The sequence below is a fragment of the Paramisgurnus dabryanus genome, chromosome 8, assembly GCF_030506205.2.
Source record: "Paramisgurnus dabryanus chromosome 8, PD_genome_1.1, whole genome shotgun sequence".
NCBI lineage: Eukaryota > Metazoa > Chordata > Actinopteri > Cypriniformes > Cobitidae > Paramisgurnus > Paramisgurnus dabryanus.
In genome coordinates, this window is record NC_133344.1 from 7,857,743 (window position 1) to 7,881,585 (window position 23,843).

A 23,843-nucleotide genomic window follows, 5' to 3' on the forward strand; every position below is an offset into this window, starting at 1 on the left:
AACTATTTACAAGCCAACATTTTTTTTTAGTTAAAATATTAGCTTTTGTGTATATATGGCGATTCATAGACTTTGCAAATATTATGCAAGCAGCTTCTGAGCAGCAGATAAGCCAGTTCCCCGCTGAAAATGAGGAGGCCATGAATAAACAACATGAATTAAAGTTATTTAACCCTCAGGTTGTGTTCAGAACCCTATAACCAGGCACGTGCACACATAGACATCAAAGGGGGCTTGAGCACCTGCCCTTTTTATTCCTGGAGAGAAAGTGCCCTTTTTTTTCTGGGGTGATTTAAAAAAAATAATAATAATATGATCTTTATTCATATAACAACTGATGTCTGTCTGTTTCTTGTGATTTTTACTTGTTGCTTATTTAATTTAACATTAATTTATTCAGAAATCATTTAAATGAGATTTAAACTCTTATATAAAGAAAAATAGCGCTATTTGTGGCACACAAACGGTTAACAGATGAGTCCCGCCTCCAAAATTCAAATCGCTAATATGATTGGCTTTACCTTTCCTTAGTCCCGCCTCTCTAACTTACTTCGCTTTATGATTGGTTTGTGTACACTAGGGCTGTGTTGAAAAAATCGATTCATCGATTCTGAATCGATTTTCATGTTTATTTCTAAAGATCGATCCTTAACTCAGAGAATCGATTTAATAATTAATAACCTTAAACTTGCCGCGTCATTGAATTCACGCATGCGCGCGAGGTGGAAGGACATTAAAACAACGAACATAGCAGTCAGTAACGTTAAGCAAGCGGTTGTTTTGAAAACTCTAGAAATGCTCAAAGCTGCGATCTATATGTAAAATAATCCACTCATAACAAATATACGAGTTATTTGTGTTATTTTTATAATAAGCGCCAGTAAATCCACCGCAGGTCTCCAGCGAAACTCTCTCTGTCCCTCCCTCTGTGCTCATGCAGCCGGTCTCTGACGGGCAGAGGTTTCTTGAGGCGCGCGCAACGGGACACCAAATAAAGAGTTCTTCTTACACATAATGCTTATAGTTGTAAAGTTTTCTGAACTTTAAGCAAGCTAAGACAAAACTTGCATTTATATCAGTGACACGTGCGCTGCTGGAGCATTAGTTTGACGCCTAATTCGCTTATAGTACAAACATCTTTGATCAGAAAGACGAGAAAGAGACGCAAATGTTAAGGTCTAATAGAAAGTAAAGAGCATCAAGACCTTAAAACAGACTTCATCACATTATAGCACCCGTCATAATATATATATCTAGAGCTCCGACTCTCATATACAGGTATTTATCCTGTCTGTAGGTTTGTGCATATATTTTTACCTGTTCATTTTACATACTGCCTATTTTTTTATGTAATGTATGCATAAATACAAAATACAATGCATACTATAGCTTCAATAGTCTACAAAATTAATAACTCAATTAAAAACAAGATTCTGTCTATCAAGACTTGTTGTTATCCTCTGGGCATTTTCACTTTAACATTATTTACTTTAAATTGTCCATATTTTAAAACTGTGGTGAGCAGTTAAAAGCTAGAGTGAGTGGCAAATAACTGCACATTTTTATAATCCAAAAACAATATAAACTGAAAAACATGTATATTATGAAATATACAGTTACCATGAAATAAAATGACTCATTCTGTGGAATAGATTTTTGGTCATCCCCCCCCCCCTATCTTGCACCATTTCGGGCTTTTTTTTAAAACACTTATCTAAATCTCGAAGATGGGATCAGATCGGATCGAATCGAATCGAACAATGATAATCGATTCAAGATCTTGAGAATCGGAATCGAATCGATTCTTGAAATTTGAATCGAAACCCAGCCCTAGTGTACACTCTTGCTGCATCATTCGTGCTTCAAGCGCCAAAGCTCAGCCTGCCCTGAAAGAGACGCGATCATGTGCATGATATGCAGGCAGCTACCGGTAAGTGTGTAAGGAAGAACGCATTCTTATATTAACAGTTTTATGCACAAAATATGGGACACGTTGTTACACATAACGATTCAGGGATATTGCTTTCCATGGCAATCCCATATTAACCTGAAGGGTTGCAAACTTGTAACAGTGTAGTGTATGTAGTTTAAATAGACTGCTCATAAAAAAATAAAGCACAAACAATAATATAATTGCTAACTACAGTAGTAAGCTTTTTTGTTTGCGTTTTTTGTAATGGCTGTTAAATAAGTATAATGTGTTATACTGGAGTGCTGGAGTAGATTGGGAAGAAATCTGATGGTTCAGTATTTTACTTGCCCAGCCTGAATTTTCACTGACATCACAAAAAAGTAAAATATAAAATACAAATAAAATAGGCCTAATCTATATTTGTTGTTTCTGACATTTGTAACCCTAATAAATATGAAACCTAAGATTAAAGGTGCCATAGGATGTGTTGTCATAATATGTTAAATTGTTCTTTGACAATTACATAGAAGGTATGTTGCTTTATTAAGTGCAGAAATTATCCAGAAACGTTTTTACATGTCAATTTACAACCCTAGAATTTGTCATTTTTTTTTTGCCCTATTTGAAAGGGTCATGAATAATAATGTTGAGCTCTGCTCTGATTGCTCTGCTCTGAGGCTCATGCCAGAAGCTCACATTAGTAAACAGACCTTATATTTTGAGCCCTTATCAGACAAAAATACATTTTGAGTAACAACTAATCAGCTAAACGCTAGCATATGATATAGCATTTATTGGCATGTAGCGCTAACTCAGCAGTCACAACTTTGTTTTTAGCATTTTAACAAATTTGTAATTAATGTGTAATTTTATGTTTTCAAAACATGCACATTGTGTAATGGCTTCCTTTGCTGCTCTATAAACCTAGACTACTAAGGAGACCATGGTGTCTGTGTGAACAACTGATTATTTTGTAGACATCTTTTGAAAATTAAACAATTGCGTGAGTTTGAGGAAGATAAAATTAATTAACTTTTTAAATATTTTTTAAAAAAGGAAGTCAGAATTGCGTCAATATATATACACTTTTTTATACATAATTATGAGAAGTGCCCTTTATTTCACTTGAGCCCCTGCCCCTCAAAATGTCTGTGCACGTCCCTGCCTATAACACCTTTTGTGTTCCCAGTCAAAAATGACAAGCCTAAAAAAGCTTATAAATCACTTGTTATGCTATATATTTACCCAATATTGGATTCAATATTTTTGTCAAATTGTTTTCTTTTTTAATTAGGACTGGGTTTTATATTTCTATTTGCATCTGATTAATCATAGGCCTCATAACATTAGCTATGCTAATAATTAATCAACCTTTTCTTGTGGAATAGATCCAAAATGGGCTGGGTTATTTTTGACCCATAATGGGTAAATATTGGACAGAACACGCTGCTGGGTTAAAATTGACCCAATGCTGGGTTGTTTTAACCCAACTGTTGGGTTATTATAAACAATGGTTGCATAACAACAACCTAACATTGGGTTATTTTTAACCCAGCATGTGTGTTCTGTCCAATATTTACCCATTATGGGTCAAAAATAACCCAGCCCATTTTGGATCTATTCCACAAGAGGAATATTTTTCTTAACTTCTCATCTTAAGTGAAATATTATTTAGCTTTTACCTTATTTGTTGAACCATGCATGATATTAATGAAAACTATAGTAAGAGCTGAACTGTTGCTTTATTTATCCAATTTGAAAAAAGTGCTAATTTGGAATAACACTATGGAAAAGTGGGCCGGTCTTGGGCCTGAAACTCCCGGGCTGAAAAGTGGCCTCACTCCGGCCCTGCCAGGGCATGCACAGAAGGAATCGTCTGTAGAGCCAGAGGCGCAGTTACAGTATCAAACTTCCGCCCAAACGCTTGCACGCCCAATTCAACCACGCCAATCATAACATCACGCCCTGTTTCAAATTACTAGCTAAAATAAAAGTTATCACAAGAATGAACAATTGAACATATATCAGCGTGATAACAACTACCTTAAAGTACCAAAACCATCTTTCGGAAAATGTTACTGGAAGTGTAAATAATTATTTTATTTAGAGCCCAGTCCCGTTAATTTGCATGTATGTTTATGACTTGTACTGCAGCCAGCCACTAGTGGGCGATCAAAGATCCAGCGGCTTCACTTTTCAAGATGTATTACCCTGCGTTAACGACAGCCATGGTAGAGGTGGCAAAAACGCGTTATTCCTGCGTAGTTGGACGCTTGAACATTTTGGGCCCTATTTTAACGATCTGAAACGCAAGTGCAAAGGGCAATGCGCAAGTGACTTTGTGGGCGGATCTTGGGCGCTGTTGCTATTTTCGCAAATCAATAAGGGTTTGGTCTGAACTGGGTTCATTATTCATAGGTGTGGTTTGGGCGTAACGTCAAATAAACCAATCAGAACGCTATCCAACATTCCCTTTAAATGCAAGGGCGCAAGTTCCATGGCGGGTTGCTATTATTATGACGGATTTACCAGGCGTACGCCAGGAGCGGTTCACAGCCGAGGAGACTGATGTTCCTGTAAGAGCAGTCAAAGACAGAGAAGTTGTTTTGTGTGGGGATAGGAGAAACCCGCCCAAATCAGCGTAGGTTAAACAGGCGTGAGAGGAAATAGCCACAATTGTCTCATCAGCTGGCATCCCCATCGTTGCGCCAAGCGCTACAATGATGTCAGGAGACGGGGGAATCCCAAGCTTGCCAGCATAAATCGGGCACGCCGTGTAACGGGAGGTGGATCTGCCTCAGGACCTGATGCCAGCAGAGGACATCGCTGCTTCCACCCTCACCGCTGAAAGGGTTTGGGGGCTTTGAAATTGGACCCAAGAAACGCAAGCAAGGTCCAACCCCAAAGTACACTTACAAATCAAGTTCATATACATTAAGGTTCCCTTTCAGTCGGTCACTACGACGTCACGTCGTGACCGACGAATTGGGAACCGCTTCGCGGGTGACCTATCTGCTTCGAGAAACCTTTAAAACGCCAATGAACTTGGCATGCAGATAATTGCATCTGCCGGCGCCGCCCCGCCGCGCAGGTATTTAATGAGCGGCAGGTGCAGTTATCAAATCAGCTTTTTTAGCTTCGAAAGCTGGCAGTGACACTGCTCACGAGAAGCTGCTCTCTCTGAAGGAATAGATCTCGGCGTGCTAGTTGGTTGGGCGAAGGCACCACAGCGGGGCTCGCGAGTGTTTCCACCTCTCTATCTTTTTGTGATCTCTTTCACATTTTTTAGTTGAGTGTGTGCGTTCTCCTCCCTGTGTGCTTCATCAACTACACAGCTAAAAGAGTGATTTCCCCTAAAAGAGCTGCAGTTGAACTTGCGTCTTTTTAAAGACAGCCGTTCACTGCTCACGGGCGTTAAGCGTCTTTTTAAAGATGTCTTTTCGTCCGTGTTCGACTCCTGGATGCGATAAATATATGATTCCTCGTGATGGACACGATCGCTGTCTCTCGTGTTTGGGTCTCCAGCACGCTGAGGCGGCTTTCGTGGGAGGGACATGCTCCGCTTGCGAGAGCTTGACTCTTGCGGATCTGCGGGGTCGTGTGGCGTTTCTCCGGGAACGCCGCCCTCCGTTGCTGATCGCCCCTAAGAAGGCGGCTGTGAAGCTACGGAGAGACGACCTCCGCCTCACGGTGCTGAATCGGCGAGCTGGTCCGTCCAGCAGCCCTCAGCCACCGGATCCGCAACCATCCGAGGTCCCGATGGAGACGGAGAGCGCTCGTTCTGCGTCGCTTCCTACCTCTGCCGGGCCTCCCGAGGATTCGATATCTATCGTAGCATCGGAGGGGGGGCCGTCATTTTCGGACGTTGATCCGGATCCTCTCCCTCCTTCGGGAAGGGTTGCGGTTCCCGATCTCGATCCGGAGATGACTGCCATGCTCGCTCGGGCCGCGGAGACGGTCGGGTTGGAGTGGAGAGCTTACCGTCCCGCCTAGATGATTGGTACTTTGGGGCTGCACGGGCTTCACAGTCTTCCCCTCCAGTACCTTTCTTTCCCGAGGTGCATGATGAGCTGACTCGGTCGTGGAAAACCCCGTTTTCCTCCCGGAACCGGCCGCATCAGCCATCACCCCTCACCTCCCTCGATGGCGGGGCTGCTAAAGGGTATGCCGGTATCCCGACAGTGGAGCGTTCGGTAGCGATGCAGTTGTGTCCTGCCGGCGTTTCCTACTGGAAGGACCGTCCGACCCTTCCCTCACAGGCCTGCAGACATTCGTCAGCTCTGACGGAGTCTGCATACCGGGCTTGTGGGGAGGCAGCCTCAGCCATACATGCCATGGCTTTGTTGCAGGTTCATCAGGCTAAGGCTCTGAAGGACCTGCACGAGGGAGGTCACGATTCGGCGGTCTTTAAAGACCTACGTGCGGCTACGGATCTGGCGCTACGTGCGACTAAGACCACCGCACAGGCTGTCGGTCGTGCTATGTCCACTTTGGTGGTCCAGGAGCGCCACCTCTGGCTGTGTCTGGCGGACATGAGAGACGCCGATAAAACCCGGCTCTTGAATGCTCCGGTGTCCCAGACCGGCCTGTTCGGCGAGGCAGTAGAAGACTTCGCACAACAAGTCTCAGCCACCCAGAAGCAGACTGAGGCCCTTGCCAACATCATGCCGCGTCGGAAGAGACCAACACCTGCCCCGTCGACGTCGGCACCTCAGTCTGCCCCTCGCCGAGGGCGTCCTGCAGCGGCGGCCGCCTCCGTTCCTCATCGGGGCCCTCCTAGGAAGCGAGGAACCGGCCGTCAGCAGCCCGCCCCGCCCTCTCAGCCCGCTAAGCCTGGTGGAAAGCGTAAATCCAAGCGGCCCTGAGACGGGCGACCTGGAGGTGGAGGGGATCGCTCTTCGGGAGATGGTGAACGCACCACTCCCCCCCCCGGAGGAGGACCGGGTGGGGAATCCTTGGTTTTCTTTAATTTCCGTTCCGCCGGCTTTTCAGCCGGCACCCACAAAACCACAAAAAGAGCGAATTCCTCTTCCTCCTCCAGGTCTTCAGAGGCAGCCGGGGGTGACGGATGGGCTCATAACCCTACGTCCTCCCTCTCCTCTTTCGCCAGCGGATGTGTCGAGCGCACCGAGACATCTTCATCAGGGTCTTCTCCGCGCAGCCATCCATCAGCGGAGTCTGGTGAGTGCTCATTTACACAATATACATATCAACGCAGCCCAAGAGAGCGCGTCATCGAGCACCCCTGTTCCGCTCGCCGCGGGTACTACGGTCGTGCCGTTAATTCCCCTCGCTCGGTATCTGGAAGCTTGGCAACAACTTCCCAGCCCGTCGCGTTGGCTTTTACGCACGATCCGTCTCGGCTATGCAATACAATTCGCCCGGCGACCTCCCAAATTTACGAGCATTCGTTTCACTTTAGTGAAACCCGCCGATGCGCACGTACTACGTGCAGAGATTGCCGTCCTATTGGCGAAGGATGCGATCGAGCCGGTTCCTCCAGCCGAGATGAGGTCAGGGTTTTACAGCCCTTACTTTATTGTACCCAAGAAAAGCGGCGGGTTGCGACCGATCCTGGATCTGCGCGTTCTGAATCGAGCACTTCACAAGATGCCGTTCAAAATGCTTACGCAGAAAAACATATTTCAATGCATTCGCCCACAGGATTGGTTTGCAGCCATCGACCTGAAGGACGCGTACTTTCATGTCTCAATACTTCCCCGACACAGGCCGGTTCTTCGCTTTGCGTTCGAGGGTCAGGCATACCAGTACAAAGTCTTACCGTTCGGGCTCTCTCTCTCTCCCCGCGTCTTCACGAAAGTCGCAGAGGGGGCTTTAAAGCCCCTCAGAGAGAGCGGTGTTCGCATCCTGGCATACCTCGACGATTGGCTTATTATAGCACAGTCGCGTCAGATGCTTTGCACCCATCTGGATCGGGTGCTCAAACACCTCGCCCGTCTCGGTCTTCAGGTCAACCGAGAAAAGAGCAAACTGTGTCCTACACAGAAGATCTCTTTTCTCGGCATGGAGTTGGATTCGGTCAATCTTACAGCACGTCTCACGGAGGCGCGCGTTCAGTCGATTCTGGCTTGCTTGAATACATTTTCGGGCAGGACTGCGGTCCCTCTGAAACAATTTCAGAAACTCCTGGGGCATATGGCAGCAGCCGCAGCTGTTACACCGCTCGGTTTGCTACATATGAGACCGCTTCAGCATTGGCTTCACGACCGAGTCCCGAGGAGAGCGTGGCTCACCGGCTTTCACCGTGTCACGATCACACCGAAATGCCGTCTCACTTTCACCCCGTGGTCAGACCCAGCCTTTCTCAGGGCGGGGGTGCCACTGAGGCAGGTCTCCAGACATGCAATAGTATGCACAGATGCCTCCAACACGGGGTGGGGAGCCACGTACGGCGAGCTTGCAGCTTCAGGAGTGTGGACATCACCCCAGCTGCATTGGCACATAAATTGCAGAGAACTGTGGGCTGTATATCTTGCGCTCGTCCGCTTCAGCAGCGAGTTGAGAGGCAAAGATGTATTAGTTCGCACAGACAACATTGCGACTGTTGCGTATATCAATCGCCAAGGCGGAGTGCGCTCTCGTCACATGTCGCATCTCGCCCGCCATCTCCTCTTTTGGAGTCAGAAGAATCTGAGGTCTCTTCGTGCCATTCACATCCCGGGGTCGCTCAACGCAGCGGCAGACGCGCTTTCTCGAGCAGCGCGCCCCGGCGAGTGGCGACTCCACCCTCAGTCGGTCCAGCTGATTTGGAGACGTTTCGGCAGAGCGCAGATAGATCTGTTTGCATCTCCAGAAACAACCCACTGTCGCCTATTCTATTCACTGAACGAGGGAACACTCGGCGTGGATGCATTGGCACACAGCTGGCCGAGAGGTCTTCGCAAATACGCATTTCCCCCAGTGAGCCTCATTGCGCAAACATTGTGCAAAGTCAGGGAGGACGAGGAGAAAATTATTTTAGTTGCTCCATATTGGGCCACCAGGAGTTGGTTTCCAGAGCTCACTCTCCTCGCGACAGCCCCTCCCTGGAGGATTCCCCTGAAGAGGGACCTTCTGTCTCAGGAAGGGGGCACATTATGGCACCCCCGTCCCGATCTGTGGAACCTCCATGTGTGGTCTCTGGACGGGGCGCGGAGGTTCTAGGTGATTTACCCCAGGCGGTATCTAACACCATAGCTGCAGCGCGAGCGCCGTCTACGAGACAGGCGTATACGCTGAAATGGAACCTGTTTGTTGTGTGGTGTACCTCTCAACGAGAGGACCCCCGAGAATGCTCGATCAGTATTGTGCTTTCATATCTCCAGCACCGCTTGGAGAAGAGGCTGTCACCATCTACTATTAAAGTAGATATCGCGGCAATATCCGCGCATCACGCACCCATAGACGGTAGATCTGTAGGTCAGCACGATCTGGTCATTAGGTTTTTAAGAGGTGCGCGGAGGCTGAATCCTTCACGCCCTCCCTCTATTCCTCCGTGGGACTTGTCCATGGTGCTGAAAGCCCTTCAGCACTGCCCTTTCGAGCCTCTGCTCACGGTGAGCGTCAAGTTTCTCACTATGAAGACTTTGACGCTCCTCGCATTGGCTTCTATTAAAAGGATAGGGGATCTTCATGCTTTTTTCGGTCAACGATTCGTGCCTTCAGTTCGGGCCGGCTGAATCCAGCGTTACACTGAGACCCCGGCCGGGCTACGTGCCTAAAATTCCCACCACTCCCTTTAGAGATCAGGTGGTGAATTTACAAGCGCTGCCTTTGGAGCAGGCAGACCCAGCCATGGCTTTGTTATGTCCTGTTCGTGCACTACGTGTGTATGTGGATCGTACTCAAAGCTTTCGGACCTCAGAACAGCTCTTTGTCTGCTACGGTGGTCAGCAGAAAGGGAAAGCTGTCACTAAACAGAGGATGTCTCATTGGATTGTAGACACAATCGCCCTGGCGTATGAGAAACAGGGCATTCCTTGCCCCTTTGGTTTGAGAGCCCATTCAACTAGAAGCGTGGCTTCATCTTGGGCTTTGGCTCGTGGTTCCTCACTTGCAGATATTTGTAGAGCTGCTGGCTGGGCGACACCTAATACGTTCACTAGATTTTACAGTGTTCGTGTTGAGCCGGTATCCTCTCGAGTTCTCTCGTCAGATCAGTGAGAGCATCGAGGGACGGCTCCTGTGTCGGCTTGGTGCCTTTCTTTTCGGTGCTGCACGACCGCACCATTATGGAAGGCAGTTAAGGCAAAAACGTTACAAAAAACTGTTTTTTGTCTCCTCCACCGCTTGGTGGCCGATGTTGCGGAGCATCGGCTGCCAGCCTCTCACTGGATGTATCCTTAAGAACCTGGGTGAGGCTAGTGTCCACAATGCGCCCCCTAGTGGTTTCTTTGTGAGTATTCCGTGGAAACTTCTGATTTACCACGTTTCCCTTAGTGGAGTTCATTCCACGCCTCTCTAGTGTACTAAGAGAGAGTATTTTTTATAGACCTCGTGTCTTTTTTTCTTATCCATCACCTTAGTGGTAGACCCCTAGAGGGTTTTCTTTCCGCAGCGATCTTAGTCCCGCCTGACGAGTTCGCTTCCCAGTTCGCCTAGTCACTATCGTGGGTTAAGGAACAAGTAGTGACCAGCCTCTGCTTCAACCCCATTTCCGTTCCCTGAATAGGGAGAGTCGGAGGGTTTACGCAGGCACTGGAAGGGTCAGCTTCAGTGGCGCTTTGGTAGGGATTCCCAATTCGTCGGTCACGACGTGACGTCGTAGTGACCGACTGAAAGGGAACGTCTCGGTTACATATATAACCCTCGTTCCCTGAAGGAAGGGAACGGAGACGTCACGTCCCGTCGCCACAGTTTGCTGTTCCACTGCTGATACCGGCCGGACCCTTTCCTTCTGTCCAGCTTTCTCAGCAAAAAAATAGCTGATTTGATAACTGCACCTGCCGCTCATTAAATACCTGCGCGGCGGGGCGGCGCCGGCAGATGCAATTATCTGCATGCCAAGTTCATTGGCGTTTTAAAGGTTTCTCGAAGCAGATAGGTCACCCGCGAAGCGGTTCCCAATTCGTCGGTCACGACGTGACGTCTCCGTTCCCTTCCTTCAGGGAACGAGGGTTACATATGTAACCGAGACGTTTCTTATGAAAATATTTTAATTGTTTTTGCATGAGAATTTTTTAACGCAGCCACACAATAAATAAAAACTATCACCACAATGCTCACCACAATGATTTTCCCTTATCTCATGTGTTAATATTTTTTATTTTAACAATTTATGATTTGCAAAAATAACTGTTGCATCTGTGTAGATTAGATAAGCAAAGTGTGTGCGCGTTGTGCACGCTATACATTATGGTCAAGCATGCGCCCTTAAAATAGCATAATGAACAACACGGAACGCGCCACTGACTTTACACTAGTTTTTTTTTGGTCAGTGGCGCAATTGTTTTTTGAAACTGCAAAATAGCATCAGGGATGGTTTGCGCCGGAACACGCTTCCTTTTTTGCTCTGAACCGCCCAGGGAGCGCAAGTTCATTCCCTAGTTTGCCGACGTGCGTCTGTGGAGGGAAAAACCCGCTGTGCGCCGGTGCAAAATACGAAAGATACATGCGTCACTGACAAAGTCAATAGCGCTGGGTGCAAGAGAGGGCCCTTTGAGTTTACTCTCGGAAAAGCTGCATGTGAAATTCTAGTCATTCAAGACATTCTCGCGAAAATTCACGCCATAGGAGGGGCTTCTGTGACTCCACTTGCTCCCTGTAATCACGTGACTAGAGCAAGCTCCTTATTGGTAAACGTGGCGCGAATATCTGCCAAAGTTCAGATTTTTCAATTTGCGCGTTTCCCGCGACAGAACGCGCCATCCACGCCTTTCGCAGGTTTTGCCCCATCCGCGCGTACTGTGCCACCGGATGCCTATTCAAGTCTTTGCATTGACTTAACATGTAAATCACTTAGGCTTGCCACCTCTTCCGCGTCTGGTTTTAATGCCACGTAAGGCACGCCCGGTTTGAACCCAGAGAACAGACATACTGATAAAAATGTTCCCCCTTTAAGTTGCTTTGGATAAAAGCATATGCCAAATATTTTTAAGAAACATACAAAGTCTATATCTTTACTGTCTCAATTTTTTTACTTACATTTTAAATTACTATTTTAATATTTGACTACACCTTAACTTATCAGATTAATCCATTTTAACTTGTTTTTTATTATTTACTATTTTTATTATTGGTATTATTTTTAGTTAAACTAAAGACTAATGTCTTATGATGGCTATTGCTATGACTTTTTACAGTGCAAATTGAATCTAAATTGAAAAAAAAACACAATAACTGAGAACACCATTATGTCTCCTAAAATATTAAAGTGTAATATTTGAGCAATAACTTTCTCCTCTGGTACACCGACACACACCAACATTCTCAGCGTTGTCCCTCGGCATCCCTAATAAATACACCAGTGCTGTCGCCATGGTTACAGTCTCAGCCAATCACGGCACAGCCAGCAGTGAGGTCTCCAGCACAACCGCAAAGGGTGTCAGATGAATTTACCCACAATGATGCCATCTGCACCCTCAGTGTGTGTAGTGAGTGAGAGAGAGAGAGAGAGAGAGAGAGAGAGAGAGAGAGAGAGAGAGAGAGAGAGAGAGAGCAAGCAAGCTCTTATTCTTCTAGTGTCATTACAGAGGTGACTGTGTTCTTATCTGTACTGAAGAGTGTGTTGTTAAGGGATGTGAGTTTATTTATGACCTGCGTCTGTGTTGTGGTATGACAAATTGGACCCCGGGCAGATGTCTGATGCTGTCCTGCCCGCGGGGTAAATTGATTTGTAGAAGCACAAAGCTGCAAACATACTGTACACAACCATGCTTTCATCAAGAATCCAGTGAGAGGTTTGTCCAAGAAGGCATTTTAAAGTATCATAGGCCCACACCTGATGCCAGAATAAATTTGGACAGATGCTGTGTGTCTAAGGGAGCGTTTATACCTGGTATTAAGATGTGTTTCGGTCAATCAGATCACAAGTGGACAAGAGAGACACATTCACCTTTACATCTGGTATTTAAATCTGTCTCTTTTGTCCACTTTCGACTAAGGGGGTAGGTTGTGGGTGAGTCCCTCTGCTGTCGTTTAATCGCGAGAAATTACGTGCTTAAAATGACGTTAACTAATATAAAGTCAGAGTCTGCTGATTGAGTTGTTAGTAAACATGCTGCACAGTGTTTCGTATATGTATATAAGAGCTTTCTGTGATATTTCAGAGCAATTAATCAAATAAACAAAGATAAAAGAGGCGGAGAGTAGCCGCTGCAGTTTTATCAATGAAAGCCTAAAGACCGCGCCGAACACCGTGGGTTGGTGCTTGAAGTCATGTCCAGTGGAAAAACATTGTGCTCATTACATTAGATCAATATGTGGAGAGTAGGCAGTGTTTTGTGGCTATTCGAATGCATTCGACCACATGCGCGTCTGCACCACGTTTTTGACTACCTCTGAATGTGCTCAACGAGCTCAAAATGCTTTACATCTGTATTTAACTTTGTCCACTTGTAATCAAATCGACCAAAATCCATTTTAATACCGCCTCTAAGTTACATTTCAGATGTCTTGCTAAACAATACACTGATTCATCCAGACTGATCTCAAGACTGTGTTAGTCACAAAAAAATGTATACATTTATTTGTGTTCATGGCACGAAATTCAGCTTTTTTCGTGTCTTGAGCACAAATGTCTTTTTCGTGTCACTCCCACAAAGTTCTATAAATATTCTTTGTGTCCGTGGCACAATTTTCTTTTCATTTCATTTTATATATTGTTTTTGTAATTTCCCCCCCATTTTCTTACCATTATCGCTTGGGTTGGGGTAAGAATCACTTTCTGTTTTTAGACATCCTAACCCCAACTATAGGCGAGAATAGTTTTAAAAGCAGAAGAAAACCATGTAGAAACTAGGGATGCTTAACGATTAATCGCGATTAATCGTTAGCAGAATAAAAGTTTTTGTTTACATCATATATGTGTGTGAACTGTGTATAATAACTATAAATAAATGTACACACATGCATGTATATGTTTTAGAAATGTTTGCATGTGTATATACATTTGTATATTTATGTATAATTTATTATTATATATAAATATGAATATTAATGTATACTTTTTTTCTTAAAATTATACATTAATGTGTTCATATTTATATAAATATACATATTTATTATACACAGTTTACACACATATGTGATGTAAACAAAAACTTTTATTCTGCTAACGATTAATCGCGATTAATTGTTTAGCATCCCTAGTAGAAACCAATACATAAAAGTACATCCTAACCCAAATCCCAAATCTAACCCCAAGCGACAATGATTTAGAAATAGGAAAAAAATAAGAAAACAATAAATAAAATGACACAAAAAAGAAAGTCATGCCATGGACATGAAAAACTATTTAAAGAAAGTGACATGAAAAAGAAATTCATGCTCAAGGCACAAAAAAGGCTGAATTTTGTGCCATGCACACAAATAAATTAATCAAATTAACACGACCTTCCATGAGATTATGATGGGTTTATCTCATTGTTATTAGATGTTAGAGTTTGTCAAGACCTGAAATGGATCTGTTAAATACGTGAGACGCTGAAATGTGTGCTGTCTGGACTATATTTGTGTAAATACTTAGTATTTTTGTTTTGTTTTCAGGTACAAATATAAATTTCTTACATCAAGATACATTTACTTGAGAAGTCAAACTACCTAAAATATTTCTGAAAATATAAAAGATGAGAGTCAAGTAAGAAGAGTTTAATTAATTTAAAACTTGAATTAAGTTTATTTTTCATGCCCCGCTGGCAGATATGTTTTCTTGATTTGATTATAAAACTCAAATTAGACTTTATATTTCACTAATTTTGCTTCTCAAGTAAATGTATCTTGATTTAAGAGTATTTAGATATGTGGCTGAAAAACAAGATAAAAATACAACACTCTAAAATCTGCTGGGTTATTTTTTCAACCCAGTGCTGGGTAAATATTGGACAGGAGACATGTTGGGTTATAAATGAACCTATTGCATTGCATTAAAACAACCCAGCATAGATTTATTTATTAACCCAACATGTGTCCAATATTAACACTCTTTTGAGTTATTTTCAACCCAGCATTGGGTCAAAAATTAATGGGATAATTTAGCCCATGCTGGGTTGTTTCAACCCAATTCTTGGGTCAAAATTCAACATTTTCTGGGTTAATTTCAACCCAGCTGTTGGGCTCGTCCCTTTTGACCCAACGCTGGGTTGAAAATAACCCACCAGAATTTTGAGTGTACATATGCAACATTTTTGTGATGCATATGTGCAGTATTTTGATATCTTTATCTTTACAACATGCTAATAACAAAATTGTAAAGGTGCACTTTACCTAAGTCATATTTGTGGGTATATTTTTGTCCGTCAAATTGTTTTGAAATCACTTTTGACATGATGACATCAATAACATCTTCAGTATACATACCTGTCAACATTGGGATTTATAAATGAGGGAAATTTCCCGAACTCTAAAACCACAATCACCCCCCCCCCCCATTTTCACTACTACGCAAGAGAATGGATGGGTACACTGCGAAAAATGAGTCAAGTTTTTAGACAAAAAATAAATAAATCAAATGTAAGTGAATTTGTGCTTTAAAAAAATCTTGAAATAAGTTTACTTTTTTCTTAAACACTTTATTCAAGAATTATGAATTTGTAGATATTTGTACTGTAAACGAGACAAAAATACTACAAAGGTCATTTTTTGTGTGAGTTTGTGTATGCTAGCGGGCAGACGTGCGCATCATGTGCGTGGCGGTTGTAACTTTATGCACGGCTTGTAATCCTCCACCCATCCTTGGGAAGCTTCTTTCGATTTCATTGGCGGATGTCTTTACCGGAGGTGAATTTAGCAAACAGTAAATACGGCCAGTGGGATTTTTTATAGAAAGACAAAAAATACGGGAAATTTTTTAAACGGGATGATGACGGGAAACAGGCCCGGGGTGGGTAATCGGGAGAACCGGGAGAATTCCCGGTGGGCCGCTTCACTTTTGGGCCGGTCGAGTATTTTTTTTTTTTACATTTGTCACGTTAGTGAGTCTATCTTCTCTAAAATGACACTTCACACGTTTCGCATTGACACTGCAGCGCGCAGCCTCTGCATGGGTTGTACCATGTGAGGGCGTTTTCCCCTCCCCTCCCATAGAGTTGGTTCGGTCCATAGCACGTCTTTTCCAAAACTTTTCTCCGGTAGGTTGGGCCGGCCCTACCGTAACAAAACGCGTCTGAGAGGAGGAGGGCGTAAAAAAACAGGTTGAAGAAAAAAGCCACTGAAGGAAGATGCTGCCAAATGTGCCAAACTTACAGATTTATTTTCAAGAGGACAAACAAAAGTGATCAGGTAACTTAAAGAGAAATAAGCCTAGTAATGATTAGCATTAGCAACGTAATTATTCGGCTAATACCGTTGTCAAACTATTTACAAGCCAACATTTTTTTTTTTAGTTAAAATATTAGCCTTTTGTGTATACATGCGATTCATAGACTTTGCAAATATTATGCAAGCAGCTTCTTAGCAGCAGATAAGCCAGTTCCCCACTGAAAGTTGGGAGGCCATGAGTAAACAATATGAATTAAAGTTATTTAACCCTCAGGTTGTGTTCAGAACCATATAACACCTTTTGTGTTCCCAGTCAAAAATGACCAGCCTAAAAAAAGCTTATAAATCACTTGTTATGCTATATATTTACCCAATATTGGATTCAATATTTTTGTCAAATTGTTTTCTTTTTTAATTAGGACTGGGTTTTATATTTCTATTTACATCAGATTAATCATAGCCCTCATAGCATTAGCAATGCTAATAATTTATCAACCTTTTCTTGTCGAATAGACTCTTAAAAAGGCTGGGTTATTTTTGACCCATAATGGGTAAATATTGGACAGAACACGCTGAGTTAAATATGACCCAATGCTTGGTTGTTTTAACCCAACTGTTGGGTTATTATAATCCATGGTTGCATAACAACATCCTAACATTGGGTTATCTTTAAACCAGCATGTGTTCTGTCCAATATTTACCCATTATGGGTAAAAAATAACCCAGTATAGAGGAATATTTTTGTTAACTTCTCATCTTAAGTGAAATATTATTTAACTTTTACTTTATTTGTTGAACAATTATATTAATAAAAACTATAGTAAGAGCTTAACTGTTGCTTTATTTATCCAATTTGAAAAAAGTGCTAATTTGGAATAACACTATGGTAAAAGTGGGCCGGTCTTGGGCCTGAAACTCCCGGGCTGAAAAGTGGCCCCACTCCGGCCCTGACGGGAAAGAAGGGTAAAATGCGGGAAAACCAGGGAAAAGCAGGAGGGTTGACAAGTATCCATATATAATATATGAACTCATCAATCACCACATGTCCATCTGTGTGTGTCTGTGCATAGAAATAATTCAGTGCCATATGCCCTATAAAGTTCTTTCACACATACTGTATTGTATATACAGATGTACTGTAAGTGAGAGATTCACATGAAAGATTATCAGTCTTTTAAAACTATGTCTCTTGTTGTCATGGTTACTGGGGAAACTGGCGATGCAGGCAGAGAAAAATGAGTCAGTGTGTGGGTGTTCATTTAATTGGCAATTTGTATCTACTTTGTATCAAACCATTTCATTTGTTCAAATGTATCAGTCAATGCGAGTTTCAGATGATTCCTGTGGCAAAACATATCGAGCGATTCAATCCATTGATGCCAAAAACCCACACACGCAGACATTCAGACACCTAGATGCAAGCACACTGCTTTTGACTTTACACATTCATTTGTTCTCTTGTCCAATCGCAGCGACGGGTGGGCGGACCGTTATGATGTCACTGACGGGTACGTGCGAGAGGCCGCCGGCGGGATAACAATAAAGCTGCAGTCAGCGGATGTGAAGTGGTTCGACGATTATTACCTGAAGCTACGACCCGACAACAATCCACGAAATCCGTGGTTCCCTGAGTTCTGGCAGCATCGCTTTCAATGCAAACTGAAAGGACATCCGCAGGAGAACCTCAAATATAATCGAACCTGCAGCAGTAAGTCACAACCACACTAAAGCACTGCACAGACATAACAGTTTTAACTCATATTAGGACAACGAGACAAACTAGCAAAGTACCTTTAGGGAAGTTACGCCACTAGGCAGCATTCTTTGCAACACCTCCGGGCAGTTATTTCAGTCATGCAAGACTAAAGTCCTATCTTAAAGGATTACCCCACTTTCATAAAAAATCCTGATAATTTACTCACCCCCATGTCATCCAAGATGTTCAGTTGAGAAGAAATTAAGTTTTTTTAGGAAAACAATCCAGGATTTTTCTTCATATAGTGGACTTTACTGGACCTCGTCAAAGCACATAGCCTCAATTTTAAATTAGCTCTGCATCTTTTATTTATGTTAACATTTAAAGCAACACCAAAGAGTTTTTTTACCTTAAAACAACGTTTCCAAAAAAGTTTCGTTCATCCACTCGAAACAGGGTGAATGGCACTTTCACATTCGCTTTGCAGCCCTCTATCGGCCAAAACCGCACTAAAGAAGTTTCCAACCGTCGGGTCGCGGTCCTGTAGTTCGAGTGAAAACTACAAAAACTTGCTTTACCGCAGACCTACAATCCAATCAGAGCCAGCTTCGTTGCTGTACGCTAAATTATTTACGACAGTGGTAATGGACAATTCCACTTCCAACCTGTAGGGGGAGCAAAGAGCAAAAACTCTTTAGTGTTGCTTTAAACAATGATAAAACATATAAAGTAAAATAAAATCAACGAGTAAGACAAGAAGGTTTTGAGTAGACTATATCAAAATAGTAGCCCTCCAGATAGTTTTTTCAATTGTAGTAGCCCTTGCTCACAAAAAGGTTGGAGACCCCTGAACTAAACGATCCCAACCAAGGCATAAGAATCTTATCTAGCAAAATGATCGTCATTTTCACCAAAAGAAAACTAAACAAAACTTTTTTAACTTCAACTTCTCATCTTGCACGAGCCGTGCATGACATATGTAAAATTACCGCCCCAGTGTTTACAAGTTTGGAGAAAGATGTATGTTGAATGATACTAATTAACAGTGTTGGGGGTAACGCATTAAGCCCGATTTATAGTCGTGCATAAGTTCTACGCCGTAGCTCTGTGTAACCTGACGTGCACCTCGCAATTTTTTTACAGCGTATTAGTTCTACGCGGACTCCAAGCGCTGTGATTGGTCCACCAGAACCCCTCCCGTCAGGTAAAAAAACGCGTCATAGGTATTTCCGTTCACGACGGTGAAAACAAAGAATGGCCAAGCTGAGGAGTGATTTAACTCAAACTGCAACAAAAGTCGCTGTTTATTTACTTCCATCATTGCTGGGCTTCTCAAATCATACACAACAAGTTGCTGTTTCTTCTTCATTTGTGGGTTACCTTGCCAAGCTACTGCTACTGTGGTTACATGCGTGGATACTGCCTACCAGAGGTCTGTGCGCGTGTTTGCACGTCGACGCGGACGACGACACAAAAGTATAAATGAAAACCGACGCAGAACCTATGGCGTAGGACCTAAGCACAACTATAACGAGCCCTTAACAAGTAACGTGAATTACGTAATAATATAAATTTTCTGAAGTACAAGTAAAATAATGCATTACTTTATAAATGTACACATTATTATTTGAGTTACTTTTTAAAATAAGTAACGCAAGTTACTTTTCAGTTTAATTTATTCTATTTATAAAAACAATGTAAGATATTAAACTGAACATAGTCCCGTAGAATTACGCAGTCTATGCATGCGTGCATGAGCAGGGACAGTTTGAGTCAGAAACAGATATGGCAGGCCAGAGCTTGATATTTTTGTGATGGAAAATCCAACTTTTTAAATGCAGCCTGTTGAGGTCCACTAAGGGGTTGTGTACACCAAAACTTTTACGCCCGAGGCCGGCGCATGTTTTCAATTGTTTCCAATGGAAGCTCGGCGTTTTTCAAATAAGCCAGCGCTCACGTTTTTTCCGCGCTCGGCGCTGAGCGTCAAGAGTTGAAAGAGATTCAACTTTGGGTGAAAAGCTCCGCTCGTCAATGTCAGTTCTCACACGGCCGCCCAATCACAGTGGAGGAGGGGCGGGACATTACCACAGCAACCAACCGGCTCGCAGCTGAAGTATCACAGCTACCAAAGCGCTCAGCTGAAGAAAGCTGGCACTCAGCTGAAAAACAGCTGGCATTCGGCGTTCTTAAGGCGTTTTCAGCCGCGTTTAAAAGTTTTGGTGTGTCCAGCCCCTAAAGTCCACTTTATGGAGAAAAATCCTAGAAAAAAAACAAAGAGAAACATAAACATCTTGAATAATATGTTATTAGGGGAGTAAACCTTGAAGCTTAAAGTGCGCTAAAAACACATTTTCTAAGTTAATTTCAGCTACTGCGCATGCGCATAGGTTGTCACAAGCCTTAAACCATGTTTTTTTGGTGTATTGATTACTATCAGCAAAACAACATGATCTTACAAAGTTCCGTGGGATAGTCACGGAATTATTTGCTCATTTTTCCGTGGCATTCTCACGGATCTCCGCATATTTCCGTGGCCCTGCCACGGACTTTCTTTTCCGTGGCATTCTCACGGATTGGTTACTCAACTGCTTTTTCCTATTTTCAAACCATTGTCGCTTCGGTTTAGGGTTAGATTTGGTGTTTGCGTTAGTTTGTCACTTTAAGTATTGGTTTATACAATTTTTTCTGATGTATTCTTTTATATTTTCTAAACTTTAATCAATTGTCACCTGGCGTTGGGGTTAGAGTTGGGTTTGGGTAGGGATGTCATTTTATGTAAATCTAACCCTAAACCGAAGCGACAATGGTAAGAAAATAGGACAAAACAGTTGAGTAACCAATCCGTGAGAATGCCACGGAAAAGAAAGTCTGTGGCAGGGCCACGGAAATATGCGGAGATCCGTGAGAATGCCACGGAAAAATGAGCAAGAAATTCGTGAGATCAGGTTGAGCAAAACCATGATTTTACTACACTTACATGATTTAACTATGGTTTTTGAAAACAGTAACCATGTTTTTTTACTGTAGTAAAACCATGGTTAATTTTTGTAAGGGAGTCCCTCCCCCAGAGGATCTTCAGTCTTTATCGATTAATGATTGGTTCTTTTTACTGGAAGGCGTAACTTCTGTCACCAGAGCGGCCATATTGAGCGTTGCATTGTCCCTCTATTCTAGGGATCGACCGATATGGATTTTTCAGTGCCGATGCCGATACCGATTTTTGTTTCATCAGCCTTGGCCGATGACCGATACAGGCTGCCGATTTTCTTGAGCCGATATTTGGAGCCGATACTGCTTTTGCTCACTCAATTTACATCATAAAAATGACACAATGATGATGCCAAATGTTACAAGTCTCAATTTTTAAAAAGTTACATTTATTGCACTTAAAAAAACTATATTTAAAAAATAGTAAAAACAGGTTAGGGTGCTATGGAACCGTCTTTCGATGTTGTCATGGAAAGGTTGGTTGTTTTTAGTCACATGACCTGCAATCGCTTGCAGCTTCCAGCACTCTGTCTGCAAATAATGCCGGAAAAAAATCGGCAAACACAGCAGCCACGCCATGGCCAATGCCGATACATATAAAACTCGCAAATATCGGCCTGATATATCGGCTGATATATTGGTCTATCACTACTCTATTCATAGTAATATAGCAGTGCTTAATCTTGATACATTCAATATCTTTGCATACAAGGTCCCTTTAGAAGGTGTTCACACTGAATTATATTGTCAAGCAGATAAACAGCACAGGAACAGACCACAGGAGACACATTTTTCATCAAACTGTAAAACTTGTGGTTCAAGACGGAGTGTAAATACTGAAAAATTATCTAGTAGCAAGGGACATATTGTAATACAAGGTGTATAAATGGCAATGTGTCTCACCTAACCGCTTCATAAGAGTTATAAAGATAATCTGATACGGTTACTTTAGTGTACATCTGACAGCGGTGTAAGTTATAGCCTCTACAGATACGTCTAACAGAAACCCGATCCATACTGTACATCTCTCTTACAGTCTCTCCACCACCATATGTTATCGGTTTTACTGCACATAAACAATTGAACACAATTACACTTCACTCAGGACAGAAAGAAAAGTATTTCATCATCAACCTCTCTCTCTCTCTCTCTGTCTTTCTCTCCCAGAGCGAGATTCTCTACGGCAGCAGTACGCTCAGGACACCAAGATGGGTTTCGTGATAAATGCGATATACAGTATGGCTCATGGGCTTCATAATATGCAGAAATCTTTGTGTCCCGGTACGGTGGGGTTGTGTGATGCAATGAGACCCATCGACGGTGCCAAACTACTTGATTTCCTCATGAAGACCAACTTCACCGGAGTGACCGGGGAAAACATTTATTTTGACGAGAACGGAGATTCACCTGGAAGGTAGCCACTATACCAGCTGAATGAATCAATCAATCAATGAATCAGCCTTCTAGCTAATGTGTTTAGTCAGTAAATAAATGAATCAGTTCATCTATAGACTAGACTGTGCGAAAAAACAAAACAAGTACCTATAGATATCATTGAGTGTGCTTACATTCACAGAATAAATGGATAACTAAAATCAGCTTATTATAGAAACTTGTTTTCATGCGTTTACATGCAAATCAATAAACCGGCTATGCAGAACACTGCGTTACGGATTTGAAGATTTATCGGGTTTCATGCAGGCAGTGAAGTCATCGCCAATAGTATATATGAAGAGTTTGGTTCCAAAACGCAATAAATCCATTCGGACTAATTTAGGTAAAAACTTGTTTTCTATACCAAGAAAATGACAAGATGAACACCACTATTTTCTATTACAAACTTTCACATGGCATCTTTAAGTTATAATACATTTAAAATTCAAATCCATTATTGGATTTTCAAAGATTTATTATAAAAACTGATTATTTTTTTCAAAATGCTATTCTAGATTCTAAATCTATTGAATCAATATATAAATGTGCATTCATCTTTGCCATGTTATTTTCTTTAAGTTGACTAGTGGTATACACTGATTAAAAAATAAACATTAATGGCATTAATCAAAACACTTACTTTGTCATATTAAGAACACTGTCATTGCTGCTGTTACTGTGCATTCAGACCGCCACCGGCGAGAGCGTCAATAAAAGCTCTGGCTGCCCAGACAACGACGCTAAAGAAAAGTTGTAGTGGACGCTCTGACGCTCGAATGCATTCTCTGAACTCCTCTCAGGCGGAGGTTTCCTTGGTTTAGCTAAATTAGATGCAGATTGAATTTCAAATGCAGACATTTATTAGCTGGTATACTGTATACATCAGTATAGATCATATCATTTATTTAGGTGCATGAAAAGCATGCTAGGAAGGCATAAAAAGATTAACTTTGAATGAATGTATTAAAAGTGGAGCAGGGGTGTAGAAGATTTCCTAAAAATAAACACAAAACCCCTCGACAACCACTTAAAAATATTTATTAACAACAGCAGTAAATACTGTCAAGAAATGTACATGAATTTTACTGTCAACTTGTTTATGCAGATTTTATTTTATAAGCTTGATCAGGGTTTCTGTTAAAAGTGATTTAAGACTTTTAATGACAAATGTCGAGAGGGCATTATTGTTGCCCAAAGTAGTCTACATTTAAATTATGCGCGAAGCTCTCAGCTGGCGGGTTTTCTTTGATTTTGTGTATGCGCTGAATTTCTTGCCCTGAGAGTGTGCACACAATTTACATCTCTTCAATCACTTCCATGCAATTGTTTTATCTTTCCCGAAGTGTGTATGCGCTCAGACTGCGTCCTCTTGTGCGTTCGCAAATCCAACAGCTCTCG

At 42.6% G+C, this 23,843-nt stretch overlaps 1 protein-coding gene across 1 annotated transcript in view; it reads left to right on the forward strand.

Annotated features, from left to right (window-relative positions):
• The window catches only part of grm5b (glutamate receptor, metabotropic 5b), a 76,629-nt gene that overhangs the window by 41,565 nt on the left and 11,221 nt on the right, over positions 1 to 23,843 (forward strand). Inside the window, exons 4-5 of the mRNA XM_065280447.1 lie at positions 17,800 to 18,035; positions 22,179 to 22,425. Of these exons, the coding sequence (XP_065136519.1) occupies positions 17,800 to 18,035; positions 22,179 to 22,425 (483 nt within the window). The remainder of the gene's footprint in view (positions 1 to 17,799; positions 18,036 to 22,178; positions 22,426 to 23,843) is intronic.